Here is a 14,148-nt window from a genome sequence, read left to right on the forward strand (position 1 = left end):
AATAGTAATAGTAATAATATATAATCATAATAATCATAATCATAATCATAATAATTAGTAATAATATAATAGTAATAGTAATAATAAGATAAGATCAGATGAACCTTTATTAATCCCCGGAGGGAAATTCAGGTGTCAAAGCAGCAACATCAGCAAACAGAGTGAAACACAGGAGAGGTAAAGGTATACAAAAATGATAAAAAACAATAATAGAGATATAAAAGATACAGAGTGAATGTGGTGAACATAATGTGTGCAGTCCGTCAATAAATAAATGTAGTATGTACAATAAATAAATGTAATATGTATATATGTGCAGTCTATAAAGTGGTATATAGGATGTGTAGTGTAAAGTAAGTGTAAAGTGCGCCAGTGATTAGAGTCCAAGATGGTTGCAGATAGTGCATGTTTAAAGTTCTTAAAGTCCTCATAGTTCTCATATGGGGGTCAGCCTTGGTTGTGGAGCCTGGTGGCTACCAGCATGAAGGACTATACTAATAGATATTATAATAATAATAATAGATAATAATAGTGTTTATTCAGGTAGAGTTAAAACAGAAAAGTATCAAAGGCCAAGAATTACAGGGTTGAACATGATTGCTGACAGGTAATTCCAGTTTTTTTTTAAAATTTATTTGCACATATATAAAACTGCACAAAATCCAGTCAATGAAAAAAACAACAAGAAATGTGTCAGTAGAGGTCAAGAAGCCACAGACTTATACAAAGGACCTCTCCCCCAACCCCAGGAGAAAAAAAACAATAACAAAAAAGGAAGAAAGATCTAAACTAACATCATTTTAAAAATACAACAAAAGTTAAACAACAACAAGAAGTACACAAAATGTGCAGGAAATCCTAACCAAACAGTGGAAAACGATCCAATAAAAACAATGAAATACATACAAAGAACAGTACAGAAAAAAAAGAAAATATATCTAAACATATCAAAAGATAATTAGACATCATGAATTAAATGTGATGATAATTTCTATTAAAATGTTCTAAGGATAACGAGCTCTTGATAACATGTATTTTAGTGTTCCATATTTGTACACCACGATATCTAAGGGAGTACTGGCCATGTTTTGTTTTGTAAATAGGCAGGTGAAGATGATTAACCTGTCTACTATTATGTGAATGAATTTGAGAATTTCAGTTTCTTGTCTGACATTATTGTTCTGGGCTCCTACAAATCCACCATCCATCCATACTTTACTCTATAAAACAGGCTCAAGATGCACACAAGAGGCCCACGTTACTGTCTCTATATAAGCACCCTTACTGCACCCATTAACAATCCAACAAGGTGTGGGTGATATGGAGAAAAAAAAACCCTCTTGTGTTATAGGTAATTTCATTCCACAAAATCGAAGTGATATGATAATCTACATTTTCTTGAAACTAAATTTTGAATTTGTTTATAATAATAATAATAATAATAATAATAATAATAATAATAATAATAATATATTTTCTAAATTAATTATTAACTTTACATTAGCTATTTACTTTCAAGTAGTTTTTTTAATAATTATTAATTTATACACTGCCATATATACAATTTTGGGAAAGGTTCTGTGTTGTATGTACAATCTGTTAAATGCATAAAATCAATAAATATATGTTGGAAAAATTAAAATAATAATAAAAAACAGATTTCTCACTTCTGCCCTCCAGGAAGGTCAGCATGCAAAGTGATGTATGTATAGGACAACACTACTGGGGTTGGCAGTGATTCACTGTGGTGGAATGCAAGTACATTTACTCAAGTAAATTTGAGATACTTGTGCTTTACTTATTTCTGATTCATGCTACTCCATTGCATTTCAGAGGGGAATATAGTACTTTTTAATTCAATTTTACTTCACCAGAAGTACCGAGTAAGAAAATAACTTTCTCTACTTTGGGGGCTCCATAATTCACCTCTCTGGAAGGAGACATTTTCAGTAGAATTATTTTCAATGCAGAACTTTTACTTGTAACAAAGTCATTTTACATTGTAGTATTGATCCAGGGTTGAACATGAGTGCTGTAACTGATCCAGCCTTTAGAGCAATTATATGAGTAGACAGTGGCCTTGGTAGGGTTGTAGCAAATTCCAAAGTTGGCATGACGCTTGATTTGATTTTCAATGTCAAAACCAATGCATCAATTCATGGAAGGACACTAAGGTATTTGAATTAGAGGAACATAGTGTTTCATTTGTGTAAGACAGGCACGTTGGATTAAAGCCTAAGCTGTATTTGTTGACAGACAGGCTCGTCCTAGTGTCATGTAAAATCAAGACTGGTATGACAGTACATATGATTCTTCATTTTCCTGAATCCTTGCTGACTAATTTGTTTCTCTAATGTCCATATACATCATCAACCTTTCCGTTAAGAGTTTAGGTTATAACCCTCTTAAATTCTTCACAGATGGTGCGATCACTTCAACATCATTACAGCCAAGTGTAGCTAAATACATTTTCAAGGCCTACACTGTGCAGAAGTGTGTTTAAGGACAACCACGGCGTCATTCCCTCATAATTCACTATAGTTTACTTTATAATGAACCGTAACTTGAGATTTCAGCCAGGTATGAATCTCTATTTTGTGCCATCACTGACAGGAAACTATATCGTTTTACAGTGATAATTTAGACTCTCAGCTCACTTCTTCGTATTTTTAATTTTACTGTTTCTGCTGTCAGTTACTTTCATTCAGAGGTGGAAAGTAACTAAGTGCATTTACTCAAGTAGGCCTACTGTACTTAAGTACAATTCAGATACTTGTACTTTACTTGAGTATTTCCATTTTCTTCTCCACTACAATGCAGAGGCAAATATTGTACTTTTTACTTCACTACATTTATCTGATAACTCTAGTTACCAGTTACTTCACAGATCACAAAGTATAATCAGCAAATAATATGATGTAATATTATAGATTAAGATAAGACTTTATTGATTCATTGATGGAAATTCACAAACTACCCAGCAACCATCAACTTGACCTTTACCAGCGGCAACATTAACTGATGAACACATTATGCATGAATAATTATAGTCCAATAATATAATGTTTATTATAACAAAATGGTCCCCATTTTCCATAATAAGTACTTTTACTTGTGATATATTTAGCTTGTACGAACTAAAATTTTGACTGCATGACTTTGACATGCAACAGAGTATTTTTACATTGTGGTGTTACTACTTTACTTAAGTAAAAGATCTGGGTACTTCTTGCTTTCATTCAGTCACTTCAGGCTGCCTACTTAGTTTTTAATTCCACAGCCTAGCCTGCGATCATTCTAGCCAAAATAAAGACAATCCCAATGAGTTCCACGCCGTACGATATACAGATGTAAAATATGTGAGAAAGAGAGCACTGGTATCAAAGCGATACTTGATATGTTGAGTTGAAGTATTGAATCAGTAGAGAAAGTGTTGGATAGCTGCTTCCCTGCTTAACAATTGTTGTCCAACTCCAGTGGTGTGAATAGACAGAATTGTGAAACTGCTTCTAAAAAGAAAACATTGATTGATTCAGTATGATACAGGGAATTGAGCTCGGAAACACAATTTTCTTCCACGTTATTTATCTTTTTGAACTGTAAGATTAAAAAATGCCAGTGCAGTGCTATATACAGCGGAGCTCAGCATGTTTATTCATTATCTCAACACTTATTTCTCAATATGTTTGGGTTGTGTGGGAATATTTATGATTCAGATTTAACTCCTGAAGCAGTCATGTGTTTGTTGAAGTTACTAATCTAGCCATCTGAGTTAGCAGCAAATGATTTCCTTATATCATCAATGTCATTTGAGAGAGAAAAATACATATCCCATTACCAGTTATGGAGACAAAAACAAGCTGTGATTCATCCCCAGACATTAAGAGGACAAAGTTTAAAATACTAAACTGAAAATCCCACAGCAGTGAGTCATACAGTATGCTTGCGTGGGAAATTTGGAGAGAAAAAAGAAGAAATTAATAAAGAATAGTTCATAAAATGTGTTCTGTTGGGCAACTTCATATTTTAATAGCTAACATAATGCAAGCGGTCAGAGAATAAATGCTTAAAAAACCCTCTCATATAACTGGACTTGTGTAAACATAAAAGATCTTCACACATGACAAATCAGGACAGAGGAACTCATGATCAGGTCCAAAATATAAATATGACTTTATTTCACAATCCCAAAAAGAGATCAGCCATCCATATAAGGAATGCTAAATTTTGTCTCTTCTCAAGTCTAAACTGGATATACTTTGAGCAAACATACAGTAATTCAGTTTCAAAATAAGCAAGATCATCCATTGTCTAAACACCATTAACAATACAGTAAAAACAATATGGTTCACATACATATTTACACATTTTCTACTAATAAAAGTTTTTTTTTCAGATTTTTGAATGCTGGTGCTAGTTGTTAGTTCCTCGTTGATACAAAGACTTTCATCGTGGACTGAGAACATCCCCCCATAGTAAATCAGAAAAAACATTTACAACTGTAACTTTGTCATGTGTTCAAAAATGTTTTCTTTCTAAATCAAGTGATTTAAAAACTGTTTACATTCATTTTATTTTGTGAGGATGATGTGATTTTTGAGAATTGTTACAGAGTTTGGTTTTCCGTGGAAGACATTTGAGCTCTATATGGGTGTCTGCACAATAATTTGCTTTTTACTGGTATTTGAAAAACGTCATGATCAATGGTGGGAGACACCAACGCGTCTCAGTCTGTCAGCCAGTAATCATCCAGAGATATTATAAAACTACCTTTGCATTGAAGCACACACCAGATGAGTGCGTGCTGAGTTTTATAAAAGCACCATGCTATCACTGTACAGTATATAACCTTGACAAGTCAATGCATGTACCTTGACCTCTTGTCCTATTAGCACCAAAAGGAAGTCAAAGTGTTTGAGGGACCAAAATGTTTCTCACAGGAAACATTATACCACCAGTGTTAGTGTGAATATCAGTGATGTCGGTTGTGCTGAAATGTCCTTGATGAGTTCTTAAAATGAAGAGCTTCTCTTTCATGGGTAATAAAAAATATCAATCAAAAGATCCTGATTCACCAGGAGTTGACACCAACCCCCTTATTCAGACCCTGTAAATAAAACGCTATCTGTAAACAAAGTCTTCACAAGAGTCGAGCACCCGAAATCGTCTTAGGCAAATTGTCTGAGTGGGATCTGATGTTTGAGTGGTTTTCCAACAAAAGCAGAGAGGAGGAAAAAGAAATAGTTTGATTATTCAGCATCAGCTGACACAGTTTTGTATTCAACTCCAGAGTATGGACATACAAACTGGTCATATTCTGATGACATATCTGACACTTTGTGTTTTTCTGTAAAAGAACAACAAAAAACTGAGGTCTTATTAGCACCATCAAAATGTACAGTAGGTTTTTGAAATCCTATAATCACACTTGTGCCCTATGAAAGATTTTTTTGAATTCCTTTTCCATAAGTTAAGTGCCAATAATGATAAGCACTTCATTGTTGCAGCATTTCACGATTCCTCATAATGCTAAGTTTTGAATAGATATGTATGCCATTTTCAATCAAATAAATGCAGAAATACTGTAAAAATAAAACCAGATTCATGCTAAACTGTCATATATATCTCTATCTGTACATACATATTCAGGCCTATGGATTGGGACCTTTTTCAAGTTAAGTTTAGGAAAATAAAAAAAGTGCTTCTTAATATGCCATACATATCTGTGAATAAGAGACAAACCATCCAGACGTGGAGAAGATAAACAAAACAACAAACCGAAGAAGTACGTTTCTTTCATCGACTGCCAAGAGAAGTCAGAGGCAGCAGAAGGAAAAGCACGATGCTACATGTGACAATCTGTAGTAAATATATGCACAATATTAGTCTTGTTTTCTATGTTATGTTATGTAATGATGTTTAACAGAGAGGTTACTGTGAGAATGGCACCAACGTAAAAGCCAATCAGATTCATCTTATGAAAGGGAAACTATTGGCTGAAATAAAGAGCACAAGTCCTACTGTACAACATAAATTCTGAGCGTCAACACTTAATGCAGGTTATCATAGAAATCTTGCAGTAAACAGGCTTACACCAGGAATTAAATAGAAATCGTTATGATCAGAATAAATAATCACATCTTTTTTGTTCTTAATCATGTATATAAAACCAGTTTAAAAACGTCTTTAAAATGCTTCAAAGCACCATCTCTTTACAATAAAAACACAGAAAACTCACAGTTAAAAAGCCAACAAACTTTGGTCTTCCTCATCACTCTGAAGGCAGAGACGAAAAAGGGCAAAGTCATCAAACAGATACTAGAAAAGCACAATGAAAACGACGTAAAAATGAGAGTAGCAGTTTGAAGTTGATTGAGGTAAGGCAGAAGCACAAGGTGTAGGAGTTTTTCTGTGTGTGTGTAAAACATGTTGACTAAGTCCAGCGATTGTAGGGGCCCGTCACCTGGGTAAGAGCATAAGGGGACACGGTGACGACGCCGTCCCTCGGGAGAGTCCACGCTTGACGTGTGGGGACATTCATGATCCTCCTCGTCTCCTCTGCCTCCTCCCCTGTTTCCTCCCCTAGCTCCACGCCTCCAGCTCCTTTCCCCACACAGTCCTCCATCCTTAATCTCTCCGCCTCCTCCTCCCGTTCCCGTTCCCGCTTGGCCATTTTGGCGTCCCACATAGCCATCCCGTGGCCTGGTTCATTTAGAGATTTGTGCTGGTAGAAGACCAGGGAGATGCGAGTGGGGTGGCTTCGATTTGGCCTGAGGATAGGGGTGGTGGCGTGGAGCTCCCGCCGTGCACACTCTATCAGGATGGAGCCGTGCGACGGTGCCACGGCGACTCCGCCTATATCGCGGTCCAGGAAGTTGTGCTCGCTGTCTGACCACACCTCTTCCTGCTTCACTTCCTCTGGTTCAAGAGGCGGAGTTTGTGGGGGAAGGGGTAGAGATGAGAGCGGAGGGAGGCCATGACCCCTGACCTCTGCTGCGACATCTCCTGCAGCCCTGTGGAGTCCGTTGAGCCTGCTGAAGAGGCCCTCAGAGGTAGGTCTGGGGGAGAAGGAGGAGGGAGGAGGAGCACTCCCACTGGAGGAGGGTCTGCGCAGAGGAGAGCAGTGCACCTCGTTGGGCTCAGTTTTAAAAGCATGGGGGTAGTCACTAAGGGCATTATGTGGAGGTATACGAACACTCTGGTCACCAGATGCTGGAGAATAACCATTCACGCCGTCACTCATTGTCTTATAATTAAGAGCGGAGCCATTCTGTCCAAACTGGAGGCCAGGCAGACCATGGTGGTTGGGAGAGATCATCTCCTTCTGTGGGTTGAACCCTGCACCCAGAGTGGGGTAGCTGCTGGTGCTCTGGTTGTAAGTGCTGGGTGGATTCCTCTCCGGTGGATACCTTCCAACGCTGGCTGGTCTGGGTGGTAGTCTGTATGAGCCGTAGAAGCCCTGTGGCTCTGTTTTGGATGTAGAAAATACATGACGTGATAATCACAAAGCATTTATACTTTCTGATCTCAATGTATTAATTATTAGAATAGATTAACAACATGACCAGAGACTTGGATTTACTACCTTTGTTGGGGGTTTCGCTTTTCACTTTCCCAGGAGTGAGAGGAGTCAGTGCGAGCTTCTTCTCCAGTTTCTCTGCTTGAGCCTTCAGACGAGCTTCTTGGCGAATCTTACGGGCTGATTTCACTGGTTCAGCCAGTAGACGCACCTGACAAATACAAAAAAAGAGGTTTAAAACACGATACATGTTTATAATTTTGTTTTGCATTTTTGCAACAAAGGACTCAAACCACTGATGTTGCAGTTAGAAAGAAAAGAAAAACATCATAATAATAATAATGATAAATAGTAGGGCTGTCGCTAACCAACTAATTTCTTTAAAGCATTAACGCAATCGATCTGTCGGAGGTTGTAGCGGGCTCAGTTTTAAAGCTAGAGTGAAGATACTGCTATCATGTGAAACTAGAAAACCTAACCTAATCATGTCATACTAGCTTGTCGAGAAGGAGGTTAGATAACACTCCAAAAGTATGCTAAATTTTGGCGAGGAGAAACTGTCATGGCCATTTTCAAAGGGGTCCCTTGACCTCTGACCTCAAGATATGTGAATGAAAATGGGTTTTATGGGTACCCACGAGTCTCCCCTTTACAGACATGCCCACTTTATGATAATCACATGCAGTTTGGGGCAAGTCATAGTCAAGTCAGCACACTGACACACTGACAGCTGTTGTTGCCTGTTGGGCTTCAGTTTGCCGTGTTATGATTTGAGCATCTTTATCTTGCTAAATGCAGTACCTGTGAGCATAAAGCAAGCATATTTGCCCACTTCCCATGTTGATAAGAGTATTAAATCCATTGACAAATCTCCCTTTGAGGTACATTTTGAACAGATTAAAAATGTGTGATTTATTTACGATTAATCATGATTAAATATTTTACTCGATTGACAGCCCTAATAAATAGCAAAAGCTGCTTCCCTGCCCACTCACCTCTCGGGGAAAGGCAGACAGAACTTGCAGAGCACCACTTCGGATCTTGGCCCACTGGCCCTCCATCTGACCAAACTCATCACTGTCAGAGATCTTGTAAAGTGGCAGAACATGGAGCTGCTCATCTTCCGGTATGTTACGCACTGCACGGTTATCTTCCTTGGTTAAAGTGCAAACCTGAAAACGGACACAGACAAAAGGCAAGTTGTTCAGCCAAACAGTAGGTCACATCCAATCAATACCTTGAGAGCTGACTCGCATACAGAAGAATATAGCTTGCTTACCACAGTGCTGCCGTTATTCATGTTGTGAGTGTCCTTGTGAGCGTGGGCACAGAAATCCACACAGGCTGTGACCCCAGAAAAAGGACGTCCCTCACTCCCACCCAGCCGGCAGTCCTCCCCTGCCGCATCATTTTCCACCTATGAGAGGTGAAAAGACAAGACATGAGAAGAGTTTGGTTTGTGGTGAAGACTGTAAGACATTTAAAGTTACAACGAGAAGAAAACTAAAATCAGTTCTATTTCAATCCCATTAATAGTAAGCTAGGGACCATCAGAGGCAAGTGTGGCAGATGTTCAATGTTTCATACCTGGTTTTGGAAGGCCTCAGGAGCCAGTCTTTTGTAGAGTGGTGCGAGATCAGTGGCGAGATTCTGAAGGTTGCCCTCTATCTTCTCCTCCTAATTGTAATAGACAGATTTAGGAGTTTTGGGGTGAATAAAAGAAATACAGATGTGATTGTCATAGCCAACATAAGCCACTAGGAGGCAAATGTTGCTTTGAACAACTTCTGTAAGTCTGCCTTTATTCCAGATAAAATACAGAGGAGGAACTTGTCTGATACGACTAGCACACTGATTGTACACAACATGTCCTCTCACATCACTATAACAACAGGAGAAACAAATAGGAGAGACTGTAATAGTTGTCTCCCTCTAGGATTTCTGGTAGATGACCACTTCCTCACCTCCTCCCGGTAGTCTCCAAGCAGGCGAAACTTGCGTGGCACTTTGCTTCGGGCAAACTTACAGCCATTGAAGTACATACTCCAGGAGCAGCCAAAGGAAAATGAAGCTCCGCAGGTGTCTGGGTCCAAACCCTGGCACGCACACGTACGACTGTGGAGATGGAGTGGCGGGAGGAAGGTAAAGAAACGAACACAGTTGGGAAGAAATTAGTGTTATTGCACAACAAAGGAAGAAGTACTCACTCTTCATTGAGGGCACAGCGACGGCTGGTGGGGGAGCCGTATTTAAAGAGGGTCTGCGTGAGCTCCTGGTAGAGATTGTCCGCCACTGGTCGAGGGATTCCCTCCCACGCTAGGATGAGGATCACCAACACGGCAGTGTCACAGCAGTGCCCTGGCCTCCGGCGGACCAAACACAGCAGCTTCTCCTGTTCACTGCCACGCCGGATCACCTGATTGTCACACAGAAAACAAGCAGATGAACGACAGCACTGTCACACAGCAAAAACAAGCATCACAAAATGATGTATCCCTACGGGGTAATGGGGAAATACTGTGATTGACCTGCCAAACCACAAGATTGTGTTTTAAGAGAATAGTTTAAATGTGGTCATTTTTATGTGGAAGCCTTCACATTTCTGTTTAAGGGATGAAGCTGGAATTTTTTTTTAGTTTTTTTTAGGTTGTGGTCAGGGTAAAAATCTGGGAGTGACTTCCGTATCTGCCCCTAAATATACTATGGTGGGATCCACAAGAATGCTTCAATATACAGAAGAAATATTCATGAACACAAACACCAGCCACCTACCCATTTAGCTATTGGACACCCCTGGGAGCTCTTTCCTTCCTTCCCAGTGTAAACAACAACTTCCACCCTTACTGCATTTCCTTTGGCGCCATATCTGTAACACACATAAGAGAAACTATAAGTCTGTGCTATTGACTGCAGAGCACGTCACTGACAACACATATTAGACAACATTACATTGCTAGCCATACTGGAGGGTGACAATACATAAATCCAATCAATAAAATGACTGTTTAGTACAAATTGCTTTGATTTAATATACATTTGTCATTGAAAAGCTCTGCAGAATGAAGTTATGTGTGGTTGTCCGATGGACTGCGATGGACCTCAGGATGTTTCAAACAGGCTGTCATCTTGGTTTATGGGCCCCTTGTTTCAGCTCTAGGGGTTTCCTGTTTCAACATGTTGTGTGTATCTGAGACAGAGGGTGCACGACGTGTTGAGCTAGCTCAGCAATGCTTCCTTTTAATGACAGACTCTTTGGCTGTTACTCCACCCCATTCCACCAAGCCCATGGTGGACTAGTAGGCTCTCAGCATGTTTGGTAGAAAACACACCCACATATACACACAGTGTAAACACAGAGTTGTAGTAGTAGTCACTCTACCTGTTCTCCATCAGTTCCCTCACTGCAGGAACACTAGGTCCTGCCCCAAGGTGAGTATAGTAAGGGCCTTCCTCCTTTTCAATGATCTGGTCTGTTTTGAAAAAAAAATCAAGGTCTAATAGATGTCATAGCAACTTTACCGAGTGTAGAGCTGTCCTTCAAATACTGATGTGATGCCGGTATATTTTTAAGAAAAACACTTTTTCAAATTGATAAAATAGTCAGATTAATGTAAATATACACAGTAAACGTAGCTGGATCTCAGTTCAGAGCCAGCGACTTGGATGTCCGCATTTCAAGACCAAATACATCATAACCGGTCAACAAGGCCCCACAAAGCCTCCCAAAGCCTCCTCCAAATATGGCAGAGAAATGCGGCCTCCTTTTGCTTGAATTGGCCCTTGAATTAGGACACAGCTTGTGTGAGTGTGTGTGTGTGTGTGTGTGTGTTTGTATCAGAGAGAGAGAAACAGAAAATGGCAGTTTGAAGACTGTCATGTTAATACGAAAGCAAACATTCAGGGTAGATTTAGTCACAAAGTGCAATATATGTGATACCAATGCAGACGCTACACACTTGTCTTCTTCTAAAAAATTTTAGGTAGCATCAACTCACCCACGCATTGACAGGATGGAAGATCGGCCAGTTTTTTGGAAGGCGTATTGAGCAAATTCTTGATAGGGGTATCCATGAAGCTCATAGGAGACTCCAGAAAGCTGTTGACGCTGTTCTTGGATGGAGTTGACTCTGCAGAGTGGCCCAGATCCCCATCAGTAGCTGTGGACAAGACGGTGACAGGTCCTGTTCTCTCCAGCTTGTAGTAGCCTTGCTGGCTCGGAGGAGGGGACTGCCGAGCCCCTGAGAAGCCATTAGCCAGACCATGGTGACCAGTGGGGTGGCTGAGGAAAGCGTTATTGGCTGAGCTGGTGTTAGGATCAGAAGCGTGAGGCAACCCAACACAGGGCTGCGCTACCTGAGATAACCTTTCACACTCCGGCCCCGGTCCTGCAGCATGACCATTGTATGGATTGTGTTGGTGGAGTGGACCATTTGAAAGGGACCAGGGATGGTTTTCTTGACCTTGAGTGTGGTTGATCCTTGTGAGAGTGTTGTAGTTCTGCGGCCTTAAGAGGGCTGCACTGTGTGCGTTACTGTGATGGATGAGCTGCCTCCTCTCCTCCTGAGCCTCAGCCACGTATCTCTTCAGGTCAATTTGAGCCTGAGGCAGGAACAGGTTCCTCTTGTGGTGAAGGCCTGATTTCCCCGGCGGTTGACTCTTCTGGCCTCTGCTCCTGTGGGCCGTCTCTCCATTTGGCATGCGTTTTGAGAGGGGGGTCCTGCAGTTGACTCCCTCATTAGGTCCGTCACTTTTCTTCTTCCTGGGCTTAGAAGGCGTAGCTCTTGTTTTTTTCACGAGGGGCTTTTTCTGACCGGGGGTCAGCTGGGAGTTGTAGTTGTATTTGATGGCCGACACAAGTGTTCCTTTTGGAGGGTTGTTCTCTGACTGCAGGTTGTGTCGAGACTGGATGATGAAGGCCAGGTCTGCCAGCTGAGCTGCCACCTCCTCCTCCTCTCTGTTCCTCCTCGCTTTACCAACAACCCTGTCTCTTTCCTCCAAAAACAACCTCTCATGATCTTTACTGAACTTCATGTCAACGGGATATTTATAGCTGCATTCCGACTTGATGACATGAGAACTAAAGCCTGTCTCTGTCCTCCTGCAGGCTGCTTTATCACTGTCTGAGCTGGCCTCTAAGAGGTCCTGCAGAGACAGCTTCACGTTAGAGCTCGACCCCTGGGAGCGCTGGATGACATTTCCGTGTCTGGCCACAGGAGGGCGTATGACTGACGTCTGGTGCAGTGGAGAGCTAATGACGGAGACTTTGTTGTAGCGGATAGCGGCTGTGGGTTTGGCTTCTTGCAGGGTTGTATTTGTATTGGAGGTTGAAAACGGGGCAACAGTAGAAATGGGATGTTCACACTTACTTTCAACTTTAATGGACCCTGGGTTGCTTTGAGGTATAGCTGCCAATTGAGTCAAGACCTCAATAGCAATAGCCTGATCAAAACTAAGATTTCTTCTCTCTGCCAAAGACTGCACGCTTGGTTGCAAGACACTTGGAGGAGGTTCACTTTTGATAGGCTGGGGAGTCCTTTGCAGGCTAACAGGAGTGCTTTTGTGACACAAGTCATTCTTTATGTCCTCTGGCTCTTTTTTGACAAAGTGTAAATCTGGTGGCTCTGTTTTGATGGAGCACAGAATGGAAGAACGTGAGCTAAAAAGTTTCTCCTCCAGTCCCTTCCTCTCTGTGACAGAAAGACACACCACGGCCGCCAGCGTGGACAGCGGGTCTTCGCAGACCTCATCTTCATCACTCAGCTTGGCGGTGGCCTTTTCGGTGATCCACATCCACGGCTCCTCCAGTTTGATCTTCTTTAGTGGAACCGGCATGTCGTCTGGAGGTGTCTTGGGTCCATTCTCAGAGTAGTCTTTAGGGACTGCAGCAATTATAGTCCTTTGAGGCTCTGATGCATTCGTAGTCCTTTTATATGCAGACTTCAGATCAGAGTGTGACCCAGTGGTCATATTAGCACCGTTAGGTTTTGTCAGGTTCTCAGCAGAACCATTCTGAAAAGTCACAGAAGAGCATACGTGTTGGTGAAGTGTGCTGGTCAGCTCCAGTCCGGGCTCTCTTTTAACAAGTGCCGGCCGTCCGCCTTGGTCCGAGGCCAGGCTGTGGTTGAGCGAGTGGGTGATGGGGGGAGCTTGTGTATGAGGTATGTGGCCTTCTTCCCCCTCATCCTCCTCTGCTGCCGTGTGGGTATCTTCCATCTGTGCCTTGCCTTTGCCATTTACCGGCCCACTTTCTGGAACCACCTGAGACACAGAGATAGAGGGAGAGAGAAATAAGAGGAGAGAAGTGACTCAACAAGCTCTGGCAGTATACAGTGATTCAGCTTGTTCTAAACAGTCACGGCACACAGCACAACAGATTGCCTCCCAGCATGGCACGAGCATCTGCTGCAACCACTACCCAGGCTGTGGAAAATATTATGGCATGTGAAAACAAAGAATCTGCTTTCTGTAAATCTTGCTAGAATCCAATCTCTAAACAGAGCTAATAAAATGTTAAACGGTGTTAGTTCACAGTCGAGGCTTCAATCAGGACTACATTCCTGCATGAGCTGTCGTGTGTTGAGACCTACTGGTAGCCTCCAACATTTGGAGTCACGCACAGTTCAAGATTG

General features: G+C 41.4%; 1 protein-coding gene across 1 annotated transcript in view; it reads right to left on the reverse strand.

Moving 5' to 3' along the window:
• Positions 1-4,149: 4,149 nt before the first annotated feature.
• tet1 (tet methylcytosine dioxygenase 1) overlaps positions 4,150-14,148 on the reverse strand; it is a 32,151-nt gene continuing 22,152 nt past the window's right edge. Inside the window, exons 3-12 of the mRNA XM_037782229.1 lie at positions 11,515-13,777; positions 10,899-10,989; positions 10,292-10,385; positions 9,727-9,935; positions 9,484-9,634; positions 9,107-9,196; positions 8,799-8,936; positions 8,515-8,691; positions 7,586-7,730; positions 4,150-7,467 (exon numbers count right to left, since the gene is read on the reverse strand). Of these exons, the coding sequence (XP_037638157.1) occupies positions 6,434-7,467; positions 7,586-7,730; positions 8,515-8,691; positions 8,799-8,936; positions 9,107-9,196; positions 9,484-9,634; positions 9,727-9,935; positions 10,292-10,385; positions 10,899-10,989; positions 11,515-13,777 (4,392 nt within the window). The 3' untranslated portion in view covers positions 4,150-6,433. The remainder of the gene's footprint in view (positions 7,468-7,585; positions 7,731-8,514; positions 8,692-8,798; positions 8,937-9,106; positions 9,197-9,483; positions 9,635-9,726; positions 9,936-10,291; positions 10,386-10,898; positions 10,990-11,514; positions 13,778-14,148) is intronic.

This window comes from Sebastes umbrosus, chromosome 10, assembly GCF_015220745.1.
Source record: "Sebastes umbrosus isolate fSebUmb1 chromosome 10, fSebUmb1.pri, whole genome shotgun sequence".
NCBI classification, from domain to species: domain Eukaryota; kingdom Metazoa; phylum Chordata; class Actinopteri; order Perciformes; family Sebastidae; genus Sebastes; species Sebastes umbrosus.